The sequence below is a fragment of the Psammomys obesus genome, unplaced genomic scaffold (assembly GCF_907164565.1).
Source record: "Psammomys obesus unplaced genomic scaffold, mPsaObe1.curated_primary_1811, whole genome shotgun sequence".
NCBI lineage: Eukaryota > Metazoa > Chordata > Mammalia > Rodentia > Muridae > Psammomys > Psammomys obesus.
In genome coordinates this window covers 1,112,797-1,132,916 of record NW_026596149.1, presented here as the reverse complement: position 1 = coordinate 1,132,916, position 20,120 = coordinate 1,112,797, and the positions used below count along the sequence as shown (strand labels likewise).

At 42.3% G+C, this 20,120-nt stretch overlaps 1 protein-coding gene and 1 pseudogene across 7 annotated transcripts in view; one reads left to right on the top strand and one right to left on the bottom strand.

Annotated features, from left to right (window-relative positions):
- Positions 1 to 485: 485 nt before the first annotated feature.
- Positions 486 to 1,094, top strand: LOC129666573 (transforming protein RhoA-like; annotated as a pseudogene).
- Positions 1,095 to 2,271: 1,177 nt separating this feature from the next.
- Positions 2,272 to 20,120, bottom strand: part of Arhgap21 (Rho GTPase activating protein 21) — a 131,600-nt gene continuing 113,751 nt past the window's right edge. For 5 of the 7 annotated variants that reach the window (XM_055593878.1, XM_055593874.1, XM_055593880.1 and 2 more), the window contains 13 exons: positions 18,827 to 19,111; positions 16,200 to 16,264; positions 15,981 to 16,120; positions 15,356 to 15,498; positions 14,925 to 15,080; positions 14,756 to 14,834; positions 14,060 to 14,133; positions 13,893 to 13,982; positions 11,173 to 11,298; positions 10,951 to 10,992; positions 10,535 to 10,640; positions 8,639 to 8,670; positions 2,272 to 4,712 (listed from right to left, as the gene is read on the bottom strand). In XM_055593878.1, coding sequence (XP_055449853.1) covers positions 3,042 to 4,712; positions 8,639 to 8,670; positions 10,535 to 10,640; positions 10,951 to 10,992; positions 11,173 to 11,298; positions 13,893 to 13,982; positions 14,060 to 14,133; positions 14,756 to 14,834; positions 14,925 to 15,080; positions 15,356 to 15,498; positions 15,981 to 16,120; positions 16,200 to 16,264; positions 18,827 to 19,111 — 3,009 coding nt within the window. In that variant the 3' untranslated portion in view covers positions 2,272 to 3,041. The remainder of the gene's footprint in view (positions 4,713 to 8,638; positions 8,671 to 10,534; positions 10,641 to 10,950; positions 10,993 to 11,172; positions 11,299 to 13,892; positions 13,983 to 14,059; positions 14,134 to 14,755; positions 14,835 to 14,924; positions 15,081 to 15,355; positions 15,499 to 15,980; positions 16,121 to 16,199; positions 16,265 to 18,826; positions 19,112 to 20,120) is intronic. The other 2 variants (XM_055593879.1, XM_055593881.1) reach the window with 1 other exon arrangement.

Sequence of the window (20,120 nt, the reverse complement as noted above, 5' to 3'; positions counted from 1 at the left end):
TGCACACTGTTTACATACACACTGTTTACATACACACTCAGACCCAAGGGTGGCTCTACCATCCCTTAGAGCCACCTGGAGAAGGCTCTGCAGCCTCATGGGGAGGAGGCACATTACAGTCCTTGACATGGCTGTACCAGCATCAATAGCACACACTGTGACAAAGGATTTCATGTGCCTCCTACAGCAAAGAATGGGAGACAGTCACCATCATGGCAGCAGCCTTGCTCAGTGACCATGTCTGCTGCTGTAAATGAAGAGTGCAATGTCTTTCAAACACAGTACAATACTTACTTTTGACTGGCCACTAACCCCAACCAATGGCCAAGAATTAGGAAAATGCAAACTACATATTCTACCATAAAGAATTTAGGGCCTTAGTGAGCTGTCCTCAGAGTCATCGCCTTGAGCCTTGCATTTGAGAAGTTCCAGGTACTTGTACAACCACTGTCAGAAGCTGTGTGTTTTCAGCACCTTTGTAAGTGATGGCTGCCACCAGGAAGAAACTGGTCATTGGTGGTGATGGAGCTTGTGGTTAAGACCTGCTTGCTCATAGTCTTCAGTAAGGACCAATTTCAGAGGTGTATATGCCCACAGTGTTTGACAACTATGTGGCAGACACTGAAATGGATGGAAAGCAGGCAGAGTTGGCTTTGTGGGACACAGCTGGACAGTAAGATTATGATTGCTTGAGGCCTCTCTCTTATCTAGACACTGACGTTATACTGACGTTTGTCCATTGACAGCCCTGATAGTTTAGAAAACATCCCAGAAAAGTGTACTCCATTAGTTAAGCATTTCTATCCAAATGTGCCCATCATCCTGGTTGTGAACAAGAAGGATCTTCAGAATGATGAGCACACAAGATGGGAGTTAGCAAAAATGAAGGAGCCAGTAAAACCTGAAGAAGGCAGAGATGTGGTAAACAGGATTGTCACTTTGGGTACATGGAATGTTCAGCAAAGACTGAAGATGGAGTGAGAATATTTGCCCATGGCTACAAAGAGAAAACCTGTCTCAATAAACCAATGAATGACATTTACTTTTTCTGTGTAAACTATACAAAAAGTATGTTTTCTTCAGACTTTTACTGATAGCATAACATCCAGCTTGGCATGGTGACAAACATACTTAGTCTCAGCACTTGAGAGTTGGATGGATCTCTGAGAGGTCCATAGCAGCCTCATTTACATAGAAAGTTCCTAGACAGCCAGAGCTACAGAGTGAGAAAGCAAGCCAGGTGCGTTGGCACAGGCCTTTAATCCCAGCACTTGGTGAGGCAGAGGCAGGCGGATCTTTGTGAGTTCGAGGCTAGCCTGGACTACAGAGTGAGTCTAGGACAGCCAGGACTACACAGAGAAACCCTGCATCAAAACAAACAACAAAACCCAGAAACCAACCAAAAAAACAACAACAACAACAACAAAAAAAAAAAAAACAAAACAAAAAAACACAGTAAGAAAATGACATTACTGATGGCTACTCATGGCATGGCCTCCACTGCATTGTCTGAGACTGCACCTGCCTGAACAGTGTCTGTAATGTGGCTGTGTGAAATCACTTGCATCCAGAGTATGTATTCTGTTATAAACTGCTTCCTTTCTTCTTTTGTAAAGGGAAGGTATTCCCTGTGATAATGTTGAATATTTATTTATTTATTTGTGTAGATACAGGAATTTTATTTTGTGATGCAGGAGATTTTTAAAAATTTATTTAGCTTTATTTATTATATGTGCACTGGTATTCTGCCAGCATGAATAAAGAAAAGTGTTTCCGGTATGGCAGCTCTGAGACGCTCTGGCTCCAATAACCTGTGAGGCCATGGAATCCTATGTCACACAGGTTTTATATAAGATTATTTACAGCATGCCATGCTGGGACATGCTGTTGTCACTGTTTATATGAGGAGCTAACTCAGAAGTGACACAGTCTAACACGCTACATATCTGGGAAGTGTACTCCTGGAAGAACTCTGAAGAACTCAAAAGCCTTCACTTAGTATCCTCCATGAGCCTTTACTTAGCCCTCCCCCCACCAGCCTATATTTCCTTAATCCTCAAGAACAGGCGAGCAACGTAAACTTCTGAAGCTACAGTTACTAAGTCCTGCCTCTGCCCACAAGTCTGGCTTCTGTAAGCATTCCCAAGATCACTCCTCGCCACAGGCACACAGAGGAAACGTACAGCGACTGTGCAAACACAGAGGCTAGTTTTAAAAAGGTTACATAATGCGTAATACTTTAACCCAGAGTAAACTCCCAGCAGTGCGAAGTTCACCAAAACAATTTTATTTCCAGTGTTTAATTGGGTATGCACACAGGCATGACACAGGCTTGATTTAAGTCCTCATGCAGAATTATGTTCTTCTCAGTAAAAGCCAGTTCCATCCAGGATCCACTATCTACACACCTATGTTACAACACTTATATCAAATCTGGTATCTGAAGAAAAGATACACATAGAATATGTTCATTTAAGTTATTACGTATTTTACAGAAAGATTAAAAATTCAAGTCACACAAAACTCAAAAACTGTATTAAAAGTTTGAATAGAAAACTCAGATCCACCTGGAATGACTAAAGAATGGAAGTTCTGTACCCACCTGTGTTAAAACTGGTAAATGTAATGGAATTTGTTACTGATAAAACGCATTCATTTATGCAATTTAAGTTATCTAATTTCAACAATATGGCACCCTAAAAATCAAATGTACTTTTATCATGAGGCACTTTTGTTAGTGAGGAACCAAAAGAACAATTTTGCTGCATGGGCCTGCAATTTTCTTCAGTAATTTGGAGAATACACTGTGTAGTGAGTTGCAACAAACACACTGCCTATTTGTATACAACTATCTGATATGCTTTTAAATGTGTGTGTTCTTCTGGCTGTAGTAATGCACTGGAAAACTATTCCACAGTGCAAAATGGTGAATCCAGCCCAAACCAAGGCTGCATAATAACAACTCTGGTACAAGAAGAATATTTACAGAGTCACTGGACTGTGGAACAGTAGCTTTTTCTTGCTAGAGGGGATAGAGCGGCTTAAAGGTGGGAAGGAGGCTCTGCTTCAGGGCCGGGGCTTTCGGACAGTTTGTGAGGATGGATGTTGGCGGCAGAACTAGCATTTTGGCTCATGTTCTGGAAGCTTTCTCCGTTTACTTGGTCAGATGACTGTGATGGTATGGAAAGAGGGGTCCCACTGGTTGGAGCCAAGGTGCTGGCAGCACCCCTGGCTTCAGGCTGCTTAGGCAGCGGTATATGGGTGCTGGTGAGTGTTCCCAGCGCGCAGGGGCTCTCTGCCTGGGGTTCGTGGCCTTCGCCTCGGCTCAGGTCTGAGGCGCTGGTGCGGATGCGCTCCCTGGCGAGCCAGTCTGAGATGGAGAGGTCCTGGGCTGAACATTTGGGTTTTAACCGATTCACAGCTGAAAGTTCAGGCTCTTTATCCACACCCTGCTCATGCGCTTTCCAGAAACTCAGGACGCTGATTTCAGTAGCATCTCTGTGGCCTCCAAGCGTGTGCCTGCGTTTGATGTTTTTCCGTTTTGCTGTCTCAGCAGTGGGTTTTTGATTCCCAACTCCGAACATGTCGTCTGCGGGTGCCCTGGGTCTCAGTTTTAAACGATCTGCTATTTTTGTTTTCCACGTGGCCTCCTGCTTTTCGGATTCACTTCTGCTGGGTGTCAGGAGGCTCCCTGTCGACTTGCCTTTCTTCATGACGTCAAACACCTTGGCCAAGGCAGGCGTTTCTTTCTCAGTCCTGGCGTCTCCGGGGCTCCCACTGTCTGACTTGAAGCGTGCAGACTTCTTCCTGGACAGCGTGTCGCATTCAATCAGCCTGTGGGAGCTGAACTGCTGCCTGCGGCTCTCTAAACTTGGTGTGAGGCTTCCCTCAGTGCAGCTGGCTTCACTGCCTTCCGAGTTCCTGCGGCTCACCCTGGCAACCTCCTGTACCTTCCCGCGGAACAGGCGGTCTGAAGTCAGGGCGGTGGGGAACACCGGGAGCTCACTCTCGCTGTCCGTCTCCACCGGCCGCCCTTCACTCACCAGCTCACTTCTCTCATCATCAGCCTCATCCCCCTTGCTCTCAGCCACTGACTGCACCTCAGGGCTCAGGCGGCTGGAGTCTAAGCTGGTCAAGTAGGTAGCGGATGATGTAGTAGAATAATCCGAAGTGATGGTGCTGGCATGGGTCAAAAACTCACTGTGCTTGCTTTCTGGACTGGTGGATTTTTTAGTCCAGGCCCTTGCCAGTGAAGCCTGGGAAGACGTGCTAAGCAGGGTGCCTGAGTCGGACCCTGTCTCTTCGCAGTGGGGCTTCTGTGTCACAAATGATCTGGGGCTCTCCTTCAGCATGGCTAGGTGGTAGCTGAGTGTTGGTGACCTGTTGCGCTTGACGCTGTGTGGTGGGGATGGTTCTTCAGATGGCATCTTCTCCTTCGCTGTACCCGTGTCTTTCTTGGTGTTGCTTTCTTTGGCCATGACAACCCTCTGCTTTCTGCCTGGTGCCTCCTTTTCTCTTTTGGATTCTTCTTTAACCTCACTGTGACTCTGTTCCATATTCTCCTTCTTAAAAAACACACTGTCCAACTCGTCTTCGGAGCTACTGGGCTGGGCTTTCTCTTTTGGTTTTTTCCTCTTGCGGCTAGCAGCTGCGAAGATGGAGGATACAAGCAGTTCCCTGCTATACTGATCCTTCCCCGATCCCCAAGAGCCCTAGGAAACAAGCAGAAAAATAAGGCTATGAACACTGTCTGGAGCTGGCTTGTCCCCAGATAGTCCTTAAAGAACTCAAGTCTACCAAAGCTCCAGATGCAACCACAGCACAGCATATTTTTTAATATTCCCCTCTGAACTTGTTATCAATGCCAGCTTCTCATTGGGCCATGAGTCCCATTTCTCGCCATCATGATAGAGCCATCTCTCAAGAAATGGCTCTCCATGCTTAGGGATATTGAGGTTTCCCAATTCTTATGTGTCCCTATTGGTTTTCTCCATATCTACAGTGCTCAACTAGTCCCATTTCCTTTATCTGGTCTATAAGCAGAAGAAATAAGCAGTATTCTGCCAGGCGTGGTAGTGCACACCTGTAATCACACTACTCCTGAGGCTGCCAGGAAAAGGGCAAGTTCTAAGCTACCCAACTATACGAGATCCTGCCTCAGACATTCCAAAGGGAAAAAGGAGGTAAACACCATTCTGAGCTAGTTTACTATTCTGACATGACTAGGACTGTTTGACTGAATTCAGTTTTCTAATTGTGGTCAACACATGGTATGAGTGCCTGGGACACTCATTCAGCTAAAGGGAGTCTGGCACTCCATTACCTCACCAAGACTGGATCTTCAGGGATTTGCCCTGGGAAATCAGGTTAGTAAAGATTTCATTCATCTCATGTAATAGCAAAAATGGAGAGTTCAAATGATGTAAGGTTACTCAAGAGGCTGTAAATCCTTGCCACAAACCACTGTGGTATAGTCTCTGTAGGAGTCATTTGCTATCGACTGGAAGTTCTTAATGACAGTGTGTTCACAATGTCTGTCTGCTAAGTGAGTGGGCAGTGGGCAGGTGAATAAGTCCTTGTTTTAGAACACAATTTTGAGTAAAGAGAATCAAGCAGAAGGCATGTGGAGTCATAGATTAGAAAACATCTTTCGAGTGAGGTGTCCCAGAAGCAGAAAGACACACATGGTATATACTCACTCCTAAGTGGGTACTAGAACTCTAAGATAGGATAAACATACTAAAATCTGTGCACCTAAAGAAGATAAACAAGAGAGAGGACCCGGGGTAAGATGATCCATCCTCACTTACAAAGACAAATGGGATGGACACTGGAAATAGGACAGGAGCCTACCACAGAGGACCCCTGAAAGACTCTACGTAGCAGTGTATCAAAACAGATGCTGCGACTCATAACCAAACCTTGGGCAGAGTGCAGGGAATCATATGAAAGAAGGAGGAGTTAGTACGACCTGGAGAGGACAGGAGCTCCACAAGGACCAAATATATCTGGGCCCAGGGGTCTTTCCTGAGACTGTTTCTCCAACCAAGGACTATGAACGGATATAACCTAGAACCCCTGCCCAGATATAGCCCATCGCAGCTCAGTATCCAAGTAGGTTCCCTAGTTAGGGGAACAGGGACTGTCTCAGACATGAACTCAATGACTGGCTCTTTGATCCCCACCCCCCGAAGGAAGGAGCAGCCTTGCTAGGCCACAGAAGAGGACATTGTAGCCAGCCCTGAAGAGATCTGATAAGCTAGGATCAGATGGGGAGGAGGACCTCCCCCATCAGTGGACTTAGAGAGGGGCAGGAAGAAGATGAGGGAGGGAGGGTGGGATTATGAGGGGATGAGGGAGGGGGCTGCAGTTGGGATACAAGGTAAATAAACTGTAACTAATATAAAAAATAATAAAGAAAGAAAGAAAAAAGGAAAATCTCTTTCTCTATTACAAAAAGCAATCTTCAATAGGCTAACTGCTAAGCTCAGGTCCCCGAAAGGTTGCTGCTGTAACTGTGCTGTCAGGCATCATCACCGTTTCTAAACCAGCTGGTGCTTCCTCTTTTACGCTGCAGGGACCATGGCTGAAGCTGCCTGGGCAGGAAACTGGGCTCGTCTCCAGCCTGCTCTGCAGTACACAGAGCAGGGATGAGCACACTTTTTACAGCTCAATTTTGTTGTTCATGGAAGAAGCACCTACTTATATCATCCTTACAGTTCTCTAACTCACACAGTCGGGGAACATGACTGCTTTTCTAACTGTCGGAAATGGTTAGATACGTTACAGGATAGTAACATCCCGCGTGTGTGACATGAGTGACACGAAGGCTGTACACCTAGTGTGTAGCACGAACTGTGTGAGATGAGCACTAGGGAAGGGTGCACGGCTAGTGAAGGAATTCCAAGCACGTCTTTCTGGTTTCAAAGCCAGTTTTCCCTCAGATGGGAAGCTGAGGCCAGATGATGCGTCCCAGGCTAGCTTGGGCTACACAGTGAGACCCCGTTTCAAACAAACAAACAAACAAGGTCTGGAAGGTGTTCCAGATCTACAAAGACTAAGGAGACATGACAATTGAATGGAAGCAGTGATTCCTGATTACTCCTCAGTGTGGGTGGGCAGTAGGGTTTCGGGTTAAAAATGTATCTGGGTAATTGAAAAAATACACATAAAAACTACATTATAAAATAGTGTATCTTGCTCACGTTGGTATCCTGGCTAGGATGACGAGAGTGTGATTATGTAGGAGAATGTCCTTCTTCATGGGAGACGGACACAACACTACTTAGGGTACTGTCATCAGGACTATGACTAACTAGGCAACTTTGTGTGTGTGTATAAACATTTGCCAGCCAATGAGCTTAGGGTAAAAAGCTTGTAGGTTATATGTTTAAGTGAACAAAAAGCCCCAGCTTTTTAATTTGCAAATCTGCTAATTAATTAGCTTTAGCTGTGAACCTCACAGAGCGCAGAGTTGCCTGAAGAAATCTCAGCTGAGGGGTTGCGCATGTGTGGAAACTGTGATTGCTGGGTTGCGAGGGCTCAGACATCACGACACCACCAACCTGAGGCAGGTGGCCCTGGCTGTAAAAAAAAAGCCAGCTAAGCATGAGCCCTGGAGTGACCCTGCAAGCGACGTTCTTTTGTGCTTCCTGTTCCTGCCCTGACAACCCTCAATGATGGACTGTGACCTGAAAGTATAGGGTGAGATAAACACTCCTCCCCTAAGTCAGTTTTGGTCATGGCACTTGTTATAGCAATAAAAGGACATCCTAAGAGGTGACTCCGTAGATAAAATCACCCACCTGAGCGCAATCCCTATGACATGGTAGAGAGAAATGACCCAGGACACTGTCCTCGACCTCTACATGTGCACTATAGCATGAAGGCACACGTACCACCCTACACACATAAATGATTGTAAAAATCTTTTTTTTTAAGGCCTTGGGAGCTATCATTCTAGCAACGTTTCCATGCATGGAGATCCTTTTTAAAATTTATCCCGCATACCTCATAGATATACCCATAACTGTCTTTTTTTTTTCTTTTTTTAATAACTCATTGAGTCCCATTTGTTCTGGAAGACTTTTTATTTTCTTTTTTTGGTTTTTCAAGACAGAGTTTCTCTGTGTAGCCCTGGCTGTCCTAGAGCTAACTCTGTAGACCAGGCTGGCCTCAAACTCACAGAGATCCACCTGCCAGTGCCTCCTGAGTGCTAAGATGACAGGCGGGCGCCGTGACTAGCCGTTTGGAAGGCTCTTTTTAAATTTGCGTTTAAATTTGTATTTTATATGTGTTTTGAGACAGAGTCTCACCATGTAGCAATGCCCGGCTTGAAACTGGCTATCCGCCTGCCTCAGGCCCATGCCATTATTCCAGCTCATATGTAGCTTCTTTTTCCCAAATTTGACAATGTAAATAAGCCACTGCTGTCTGCATCATGTTAAACTCTTCCCACAATTATACTCTTCCAACTCACAATCTTTTATTTTCCAGCCTTCCACTCCAAATTCACTTCTCCAGATACTGGGCTTTACTGTTCTGGCTCCAGGATGGATACACTTGTATGTTACTGATAAAAGTAAGCTCCGATGAAAAGCTACCATGCAGTGCTGTCAAACTGTATAAAACAACCTACCTTAGACTTGGTTGAGTCACTAGTGGCTGAATCTGTGGGAAGTAAATAAAAAGTGGTTAGTAGGAGCCACATTTCACTGCTTTCTACAAACAATGCAAAACTTATGAAGAGGACAGGCACAGAACAAAATGTGAAAGCAAAACTCAAAACAATAGAACACAGTGGATAGTCAGAGCTCACAAAGATGCAAGCTGCACCACAGAAAGCCACTGCCATGAAAGGATGCTGTGAATTGTAGGCAGAACCAGCTCAATGATAGGGATGGCAAAGGAGCCCTGTGCTAAACAGAAACAGAAACACTACTGTTGGGTTTCTAAATAGTACATCTAGCAATAAGGAAGCTTGAAAGACCTTTAAAAATTATGTTCCACATCTTGTATCTGAAACTGATACACAATACAGAACTTTCTAGACTGTCTGCTGCCCTAGCTACAAACTGAAACACTCAAGTGGTGTACGTGTTGATTTTTGTCAGACTGTCACATTGGAATTTGTATAAGCATATCCCAGATGCGAAGGGATGCGACGGAGGCCTTAACTGGCCTTGCTTCCAGGTCATTTTTGGTTTCTTTAGATGATGCTAATCTTTGTACTTGACCCCAGTTTCACATCCGTGCAGTCAGGGATCCTTTTGGTTAGTTAGGTTAGATAGCTACCAGGTTTGTGAGTATCTATTAACAAATGCTATTATGGAAATGGAGAAATGGAGAGCATAATTTTGCTGTCTGGCAAAAACTCAGATTATACAATTACAAAGAGGGTAGGAAGGGGCCAGCGCTATGAAGAATAAATATCAATTTTAGAATTTTGTCTTTGAACTTTTAGGAAAATGATTTTCAAAATTAATGAGCTGGGCCCCGTGCCACGCCCCTTTTAACACATGGCTAAATGCTTTATGACTTTAAGAACCAGTGGACCATACCATGCTATTTCTCCTCAGGGTCTGCTTCAGAAATAACAAGAGACAGCAGAAAAACTTTTAAGAGAGTAGTAGTGATCTGTTTACAATATTCTTAAGAGAGACTTTACACCACAGATCAGCTATGTTCGCATTTACAAGAACCGGGGGTTTCTGCAGACAAGGCAGCTACAGTGTGGACAGCAGTCCTCCTTCTTCCTACAGTTCCAGCTGTCCATCAGGGACATCACAGAATCCACTAGTGACATTACCGTGTGATAGACTCCTCCCACTTCGCCTGTGCAACATCAGTATAGATTTGCCTGTGTCAGTAAGTGCTGAAAAAACCCTTTAGGGCTAAAACAAGAACTAGAGACAAAGGGAGAACATTGTGTGAAATAGCATGCCAGATTAGTGCAACAGTTTGGCAGGAGATTTTTCATCCAGAGCCTATTAAATACTAACCCTTAAACAAGCTTTAGGATGGCAGTAGTAGAAAGAAGAAAATCAAGGTCAAGAGAGTGACTTTGACTGCACTGTCTCTAGTGACAGATGACATGCTGGACTGAGAGCAGCTGCTCAGCATATACAGCTTGCTGCTCTCACAGAACCAGTCACAATCAGAACTACGCATTCAGTCTAGCCACACTTTCTGCCGTCACAGCAACCACACAGCACGAATCTGTTTTACCTTGTGATGACTATTACATGGAAACTGTGAATTAAAAGAAAATTTAAAAAAACAGTGGTGTGCATGCTCACTGCTCTCATCTTCCCATTCTGACAAACACCACAACTCCATGCACTGTCAATGGTGTTATAGCTGCTGGAAGGTAAGTGAGGTCAATCAGAAAAGGCAGACCGCGGCTTTTATTAGTAGAAAGGAAAAAGGAGAAGACAAAGAAAAGAATGCAGAGGATGGTTACTGAGGGTTGTTCACTATTTCACTTTATAGAGGGTTAAGTAAGCTAGGTCAGTACTGCCCATGCAAGAGTTACCTGACACATCTCCAGGGAGCACGCCTGTTCTTCCAATGTTGGTGAGTAAGTGATCTATGTTTGGTACTGGCTGGGAGTCTACTGTGTTCTCCTCCTGCACTGCTGTCTATGGTTAACAAACAAAGATCTCTTCATCATCTCTTCAAAGACAACTCTCTTTAAAACTCAAACAACATTTAGTAAAAGATACATTATTATATGGAGCATAAGTTTAATTTTGTATTGGTTAGACGTCACCAATGGTAAAGTAGGCACCATATCAGATCATTATCAGATCAGCAACTGACGAGCTAGAGACCTGCTTCCGGTGCAAAGCTGACAATAGCACACAAAGCAGAAGATCAAGACTGTCGTAGCTTCAAGAAGGAGCCTGTGTCCCGCATGAGAATAGCTGAGCACACGCTGACAATACTTACGAGAGGCTCTTCAGCGCCCTCTTCTGTGAAAAACCAGTCATGCTAAAATTTAAGATAGAAAAAGTGAGGATAGTTAAATAACCCTTTAAAGTACTTCTATCTTGGGAAAGAGCACAGTAATAAGGGGAATGCCTTAGGGGAAAATGTAGAAGCAACTTTTGTCCTACCAGTTGTCAGCTGTGAGGACAGTGACCTTTCAGGAGAGATGCAGTGTGCACTTACATGCTGGATGAGTGTCTCCACGATCTTGTACTGGTCAGGCATGTGCGTGACCATGTGGGTCATGTTGTCTTCTGATGTTCTCACTAGAGTGGGACCAAAAACGATCGCTAGGTTTCTTGGTTCCATCTGAAAGAAAGGATGAAAGTGAGAAATTAGATTAAATCTCCACTTCAGGTTTAGCATTTTGGTGCTGAAATTCTGGAAAGTTCTTTTTTTGATAAAAAAATACAAAGAATAGATGTAAGAGAAGTAAATTCTTCCTGTATAGTATTCTCATGAGCAAATCCTCGGATGATAATTGACAGTGCCTAATTGCCATTTGTACTTTTCCAAGAAAGCTCTGACTAGTTTTGAATCAAGTCAACCATCCATTCTTAGTTAACAAAGATGAATTAGGTGGGGGAAAAAAAAGTGAAATTTAAGAATAAGGAACTCTGTCCCTTGGGAACTAGCAGGCAGGGACAAAGGACTTGGAGATACATGCAAGGTTCCGATTCTTCTCATGTCACACATCAAAATCATTAACAGAGGAATACAAGTCTGAAAACACCTTTTCAAATTAACTTTTACCTCATCCAAATCTCCTGTAGTTCTGGGCTTAGCCTTGCTGTGTTCTTAGCATGACAATCTTATCAGTTCTTACATTCATTCTGAATTTCTTATTTAATTATAACTTTAATGGGCATGGATCCTGTTTTCTTCTATATTACATTGAGCTTAAGGTGTGATTAAAGTGTTAAATAACTTTAACCAATCTTAAGAACCCACTAGGGTACTAACACACACACACACACACACCCCTTAAATTCGTACTGAAATAACTCCATCATTGAGGACCCTCAGTAGATTACCTGTGAAGCACAGGCATGTGTGTACAAGTGACCACATGGAGCCTATTGCCTTTCCTCTTCTAAGTCAAGCGGTCACTCATCTTTTAACCATGCTCAGTGCAGAAAAACATTCTCATTAAAATTCAGATCTTCCTAGAATACTGACTTATTAGAATAAAAATATTACATTTGGAAAAATGGCACCAGCATGTTTGTGTCTCCTTCTGATGTAGGCAGTCATTTTTCCCCCAACCCTGTGCCAGTCGGAGTGCCCAAAAGTCCACCATATCAAATACTTTATTTCAAGTATTCAGTAGATTCTTGTATATGGTTCACTTGTCTTTAATGAGATACATTAATGTTGATGTTTAGAGACATTTTTCTTGTAGGAGTAGTTTTTAGCTTTTACATATAAGATGACTCTTGGGCTACAGTTTGCTTGCTTGTTCTGGTAATTGTTTGAATTCTGTATTTAAGAATGAGGTTAAAAAATTTGGGAAAATACATTTTGTAGCATATTGTATTCAAGACCATGTATTAATCCAGTAAAAAACTCCTATGCCTGTGGCTCTAGTACTTGGAAGGAGAAGGCAAGAAGATACGGCATTTAAGGACACATAGGCTCCATGGTTGAGTTCAAGTCCAGCTTGAGCTACTTGAGATCCTTTTTCAAAAAAAGCCATACTAAGTAAAATTTTAGGACAAAACAGATTTCTGAAAAACAAAAAACGGAGGCAGGTGTAGTAGCTCATGCTTTTAATCCCAGCACTCAGAAAATAGACAGGATCTCTGAGTTTGAGGCCAGCCACACTACACAGACCTTGTCTCTAAACAAATATATGAACACTAGTATCCAGCAAAACCGGTGAATGACACGCCATTGTTCAGGGGCAATATTGCAAAAACTTTGGCTTACTGTACAAACTTTCGGAGACAGGTCAGTACACAGCTACTTTTGGTTTGGTCTTTTTCTTTTCCCTTCTTAACTTTTCACAACTCTTTCAATTAAAGACAATGAGCACCTGGAAGGTACTGAGGCAATGTTGTAGTCTTCTCCATCTGCAGGGACGGGTTGATGGTTATATGCTCATAAGCCAACGTTGTACCACTGAGCTCTGCCTCTCTCAGGCAAGAAGCCGTCTTAGAAAAGGAGTGGTAGTAATACTCATTAGCTTTCTCTTTAATTGTTTTTCCCTCCAACACCCAGCATGATCATTACAGAACTTGAGTGAATAACCTGAGTAAGAAGAAGAATCATTTGCAAAACTCTTGATACAATGGACTCAGGTAACGGTCATTCACTGACTAAGCAAAAGGATGAGAAATTAAGACCAATGAAATACAATGTGTGGGTCTTATCTAGATATTTACAGAAATAACTGTAAAAACCTTTAAAAAATCTATCAAGAAAACCTGAATATAAACAATATTTGATATTACTTAAAGAGCTAAATTTGTGGCTATGTGGTAACATGGTATTAAAAGGAAGAAAGACATCATCCCTGTCCACTAGGAGACTAAAGAAAATGCCTCAGCATATATCATCTGGTAAACCCTTTGGCTGGTTTATTACACACATATGCCACCTATTCAAACTAGTGACAGAAAATTGAAAACAAAAAGAAAATTCTGACTCTTACATTTTTCTTGCTGGATGACTATAAAATGAAACATTTCTAAAGGAAATTCCCCTTCACCATGGTGACAACTGCTGTTTGAGGAGCCTTTGCTCTGGAGTGACCTTCAGAAGGACCTGGCCAGCCCAGCCTGATGTGCCCTTAGGCTTCTGTGAAATAAACATCTTCCTTGCAGTACTTAGTACAGAGCAATGAAGGCCAACCCTCAAGCCTCGGCCACCAAGGGTGCACTTCAATGCTATACTTTACGTACCTTATTTTTTTCTGAGTTTTCTGCCACTGTCTTAAGATGAGCCGAAAGAAACTTAAGTGTCTCGAAATGATGTTCAGGCAGATCGTGAATCTGGAACATATTATTTTCAGGATGGATTTAAATGCTGCATTTGAATTATACCTCCCCAAGTAAAAAGTACTACCTACTAGTCTCTTTAGCGTCCGCAGCCGGTCTCCTGGGTCTTCCTTGCGATTGGCCTCGATGAAGTCGGTGTATTTGTCTGGCACCCATGAAAACACGAGAGCAAGGTTAACTGCTTAAGCAAACTGCACTGTCCTTTCCTTCAAGGCTTAATTCTAAACCATGACTTAAAAATGTACATGATTTTCATGTATCTCAGAATTTTAGATCTCTGAAATGTACATGCTAGCAATGGTTCTTAATGATCTCCAAGCTTTTCTGATAATCAGAGGAGACTTCTCTCAGTGGACTTCTTTGAAGCTCCAGGCTGGCTGTCATTCAGCCTGTCCATTATCCTACCTCAATAGCATCTAGTATTGGGATCTTTTAACCATACCTCATATCCAAAGAATCTGACTGAAACAGTAACAACATTATTATTAGCTTGATGACAAATATAGGCCAATACAGATCTTATATATATATTTTCATTTACTTTGAAGTGTATCAACATTTTGCATATGATTTTTATTAAAATTTATGAAAGGACTCTAAATGATCAAAACCAGTTCTTAATTATGCTTTCCTTTTAATTTATACTTGAGTTGAATGCCATTTTCTTCATCCCTCTTTTTTTTTTTTTTTTGGTTTGATTTATTATGCCCTGGTTTCCAGCACAAACTAGGCTTTTCCTCTAGGATGGTCTGTGGGAGCTAACTCACCATTTGTAAAGAGAGGCTCAGGGAGCTTTCTGAAGAAGGATTTTAGTAAACTGCTTATCACATTCAAATCTCGCCATTTCTGGATAGGCAAAACAGAAATACAGTATTTTTGTGGTCAACATTACAAAAGGAAAAAGTGGATCAGTTATTCAAACAGCAACGAACTCACGTCGTCTTGTGTATCAATGTCAGCCATCCCCTTGTTGAGTTCTTCCTGCATGCTCGAAATGGCTGCATTGTTGCCAGGCACTCGGTAAATACCTGTATACTCAAGACCCCTTTCTTCAACTAATTTGCAACATATGTCAACGATCAGTGGAATATACTGCAAAATAAGAAATGAGCATTTTATTTAACACAATATAAAAGTTTGGAAATGAATTCCTACTGGCCATTTCTGATTAAATCACTCCTCTAGTTAGGAGTTAATAAGTCAGATAAAAAGCTTAAAGATAAAAATTACTCAGCCACCTGAGCAGTCATCCTAAAGGAGGAAAGTGTTTATTAGATGAGGAGGCAGCCTCTTTATCTGAAGGGCTGCACACTTAGGCCCTGTGATGATAGCCACTGACTTAAGTTCAGGTGGTCGGGCTCTCCTACCCGGTTGGTGTGGGCAGGTGGGCAGTCATCCAGCCTAACTCCGAAGGTCCCTGTAGCAGCCGGCTTTTTCTCAAATGTCTTCCTCACGATGCTTGGAATGCCTCTTCTCCAAGTGCCTTTGTCTTTTGGGGGACTGGTATCATCTTTTGATTGTCATTGAAAGTAAGATGATGTTATAAAAAAAATGGCAACAAGACTTTTAATTCATCAATGCCTAATTAACTGCAGTCTTATAATCCAGTCTACGTTCATTACAATTACCCTCTTCCTACTCTATCATGCCTCCAATCCTTCCATATAATGTGTCAGATACAGTTCTATTTCTTCACTCTTTCAGAAAGAAGGCAGAACCAGTGAGTCCTCTTTGTAAGTGGCAGGGAAGCACCACCTTTGTCTTACAGTGACACATCTGGCCATTCACATCTGTAATGATGCCTTTATGTGACTGTGTGTTCTCCTTTCCTTTCTCTTGATTACAGAAGCAGATGCCTTGGGCCTCGCCTTAAGGGAAAATGCCCAATGAACTTGTACCATGTCAGCAGTGAGCGTTGAGCTAGCTGACCCGACAGTGGGTCTATTGATAACAATAGCATAGTAAAGCAAGAACACACCCCCTGATAGTTACCTTTACTGAGCAGCTTCCTCTCTGACTCCTCCTTTGGAGAATGTGGGCTTTGAGTCTTTGGCTCTGATTTAGCACCAAGCAAAGTCTGCCTGATGCTAAGACTCTGACGAGGTGTTTTTGGCAACTGTTCTGTTTTGCTGCTGAAAGAAATAGATATATCTTAACAATTGTACATTTGACACCTAAATATGACCCACATAAGCATGGTGGAATTCTCACCTCATCAGACTGTTATATTCTTTGATTCTTCGACTAATTAGATCTCTGTTGGTAACTCCAGTGTCCTACAGAGTGAGCAGAGTGACATTGGAAAGTATGTTATTAGACAATCAGGGGCAGAAGGTGACCCGTGGGTGTGAGGCTTGCGACTGTACTACATTGATAATACAAATGCAGTGACTTATTCTCAGTGGTGCCATCACCCGGTGGCAGGCAGTCCAAGTGCCTTCAGCCCCTGCAAGTGACTCTGCTATGGATTTCCTGTATGTATGCAACACCTAAGGTAGGTCTTAAGGAATAGGAATTCAGTGCGCACTGAATTGATGAGCTGCATGAAATGCATGACTGGGAGTACAACTTCTCTAATGCCAGGGGTAAAAGATCAGCATTCAATAATACCATTGAATCAAAGATGGAAAAATCCACCAGAATCAGGGGCAATAAACTGGTAGTCAGATCATTAAGAACCTGTGCCTAAAGTCGAACCTAGAGCTGAGCAAACAAGAATAACTCTATCTGTAGCAATTGCAATTATACACTGGTATGTGTCTACAAACATTTAAAAAAAAGTATGTCTTATTCTGAGTGTAATGAAATACATCTAGCCACACGGGAATGAAAATACTTAAAAAGACTGCTCTTTTTGGCTATCAAATTATTGAAACAATGGTTCTCAAGAAGTTGGCCTTTTCCCAGTAATCTCATGCTGAAAGAAGGAATGGCTGACATCATGCATAGTGTCAGTAAGAGGGGATTTGTCTCCCAGAAAGAGATTTCACTCAGTTTTGTAGCTTGTCAAACCTGAGCCACAGTGAGGATGGGTAGGACTCCCCCCTGACCAGGACTGCTTAGTTATGCATGCCTTTCTGCTCTCTATTTAAATTGAAACCTCATGTGGGATTTCCGATGATGGACCTTGGTAACCCACTGGACCTCTCTGTGTCTCTTCCCAGTGTGACCACTGAAAGGGTTAGACTAACTTTGTAACCTGTATGTCTTCTAAGGCCTATAGTTTTGAGTTTTAGGTTCAGGTTAAGCTAAAGCCTCTTAGTACCTTTCCAGAGAATGGAAAAATGTGACCCTATCTATGAGGACAGATAGAAAAAAAGGCAAGCAAGCAACGACCTTCACTCAGCAAAAAGAAAAACTCCTGTCTTTGAGATAGCATTTCTTAGCAACAAACCTAGACTTCTTCTGAGTAGCTTTTGACCTCCAGCCAAAAGTCTGCAGCCCCTAATCTTCAAGGATGAGCTAACCACCCCCACCTTCAATTGCAGCTGCATCCACACTTGGCAGGACTGGCCAAGCTTGAGCACCTAAGACTAACCAATTATCTTACTTTATAGCTTCCTCATCCAATCCTAAATTGCCAAGACTGCAACTTCAAATCTCCCGCAATTTTTCTTTTAAAAACCTAAAGGCCTTTGTCTCCCGGTGCCACTCTTTGCTGACTGGCAGGGGTGACCCCATTGCACAATGGTTAATAAACCTCTTGCTTCTGCAACGAGTCTTGGTCTGGGGGAGTTTCTGGGAAGGGCACGATCTTGAACTCCTGAGCTGTGAGACCCCAGGTCTTACACCATGTGGAGAAAATCTCTTCTATGCTTTCACCATTACCTTGCCTAGGCTTAGGAAGACAAATTGCACATGTTTTCTTTCATAAGCAGGGCAGAAATCTTAATTTTTATGTGTGCATGGGTATAGGTCATGGAATCAGAAAAAGGATCATGAAAACAAAGAGTATGGAAAACGAAGAGGGAAGAAAAAAATAAGGAGGCAGCAAAATACATGTAAGATGAAAATAGAATGCAAGCTACCCACAGGATGAAGGGGACCAGGAGGAAAGGGGGTGAAGGAGAAGGATCAACAAAGACAGAGTACACATGAACTGCTATAATGTATCTTACTACTTTATATGCTAATTAAAAACCCTAATAAGTTTTTAGGTTGAATCTACTTTTGGCTTCTTTACCTACAATTCAGCTGGCACTTTGCTCTGAGCAGCTACAGAACAAAAGCATCTCAAGAGTGTAAAGCATTAGTCCTTATTAAAAAAAAAAAAAAGCTGTAACATTTTTCATAGCACACGGTTCCTTAGAAGCTCATGAGTCCACTAGGGTATGTTATATTTTGCCTGTAGAACTCCATCAAAACAAAACAAAACATCACATCTTTGCTTTTATATAGCAACATGTTTTGGTCAATGTTTTTACTGTAGCCTAGCCCACAACAATACTAATTTCAATGTCAAAGACAGGCTTGTAATTTGGTCAGAAAGGCTCCTGCAGGTCCTAGCCAAAGCTAAGCAGCTTAAGCACCCACCAATTTTGGTATCCAGGGAAGGTGTCTGACCCTCCTCACAGATGCCAGGCACAATACTAATGATCAGGAAGACACCATGGGGTTCCTGTCTGTGGTTTGTTGTGTCTTAAAATACAGGAAGAATATGAATATCCTCTTTTTCTTGATTAGTGATAAGTAATAATAATCAGTAAGTAAAAATAATGCAGGTATACTTAAATTTTCCTTTTTAGTGACTGAAAATAGATTATCTTAAATCTATCCAATGCTTTTAATCAGCCTAAGGAGAGTGTCAAATTTCACCCACACCCTCTGGAAAATCATACCTCTTCATTTAGATTGCTACTTTCCTGGATGGTCTTGATCCATGCTAACATATCATCTCTGTCTTCCGCCTGGAACAGGCATTCACAGTCGGATGTGGTGAGTCGAAACACATTCCTCCTCTTGGTCTCACTGTATGAGATGTCTATCAGGCAGGCATTGACACTGATGGGCTGCTCCTCCTCTGATGGTGTTGTTTGCTCTCTTCTGTCTTTGTACAAGTAAAGCGAATGGCCCCGAAGTACAACATACATCTGTTTCCATGGCCGAATACTGCCACCAACTCGCTAGAAAACAGTAATTGATTCATGGTCATGAATATGCAGTATGACTAGAACTCTCTAACAGGATGAGGATGAAGTAACATGTTTCACATGCATACTTATGTACATGGTACAACAGGTTTCTCATTTACTTGAATACACATGAACAGAGAAAGGATAAAAAAAATATCAATGGCTCAGTGGGTAAAAGTGCCAAGCCTAATAGAGTTCAATGCCAGAGACCCACACAGTACCAGAGGACCAACTCCCACATGCTGTGTTCTGACCTCCATGTGCTTGCCATGGCACATGGATGAACACACAACACACGCAGATAAACTTAAAAATGTAGCTAGCCATGGGGATTTGTGTCTTTAATCCCACTACATAGGTGGCAGAGGTTCTGCATGTAAGGACAGCCTTGTCTACTTAGCAAGTTCCAGGCTACACAGTGAGACCCCAACTAAGTACGTAAATCAAAAATGAAATTTTTAAATGCAGTGTTTTTTTTTTTAAATGTCACATATACACCAATTAGGAAATGTATCTGCAACACTAAAAACAGTGAAATATGAACTACAGATGGGAAGACAAAAATGAACATCAAAATCCAACAAAATACATGCTCAGAAATGCATTAAAAGTGGCAATTAGTACTGTTTGCTTTTTTGTTTTTAAAAACAATAGTAGCAGTAACAATAGCAGTAGTAAAAAATATTTTTAAAAGGAATAAAGAAATTTTCACAAAAGAAAAAAAAAAAAAAAAAAAAAACCTAAGCCAGACAGTAGTGTGTTTGATCCCAGCAGAAAACAGGTGGATCCTTGGGAATTTGAGGCCAGGCTGGTCTATAAAGTGAGCTCTAGGACAGTCAGAGTGACACAATTAAACCCTGTCTCAACAAAACAAAACAAAACAAAACAAAACAAAACAAAACAGACAAACAACAACAAAACCAAAGAAAGAAGTCCATGACTATTCTTTTTCTCCTTGTATTAGGCAAGTACTCTCCTTCTGAGCTCTATCTCCTGAAAA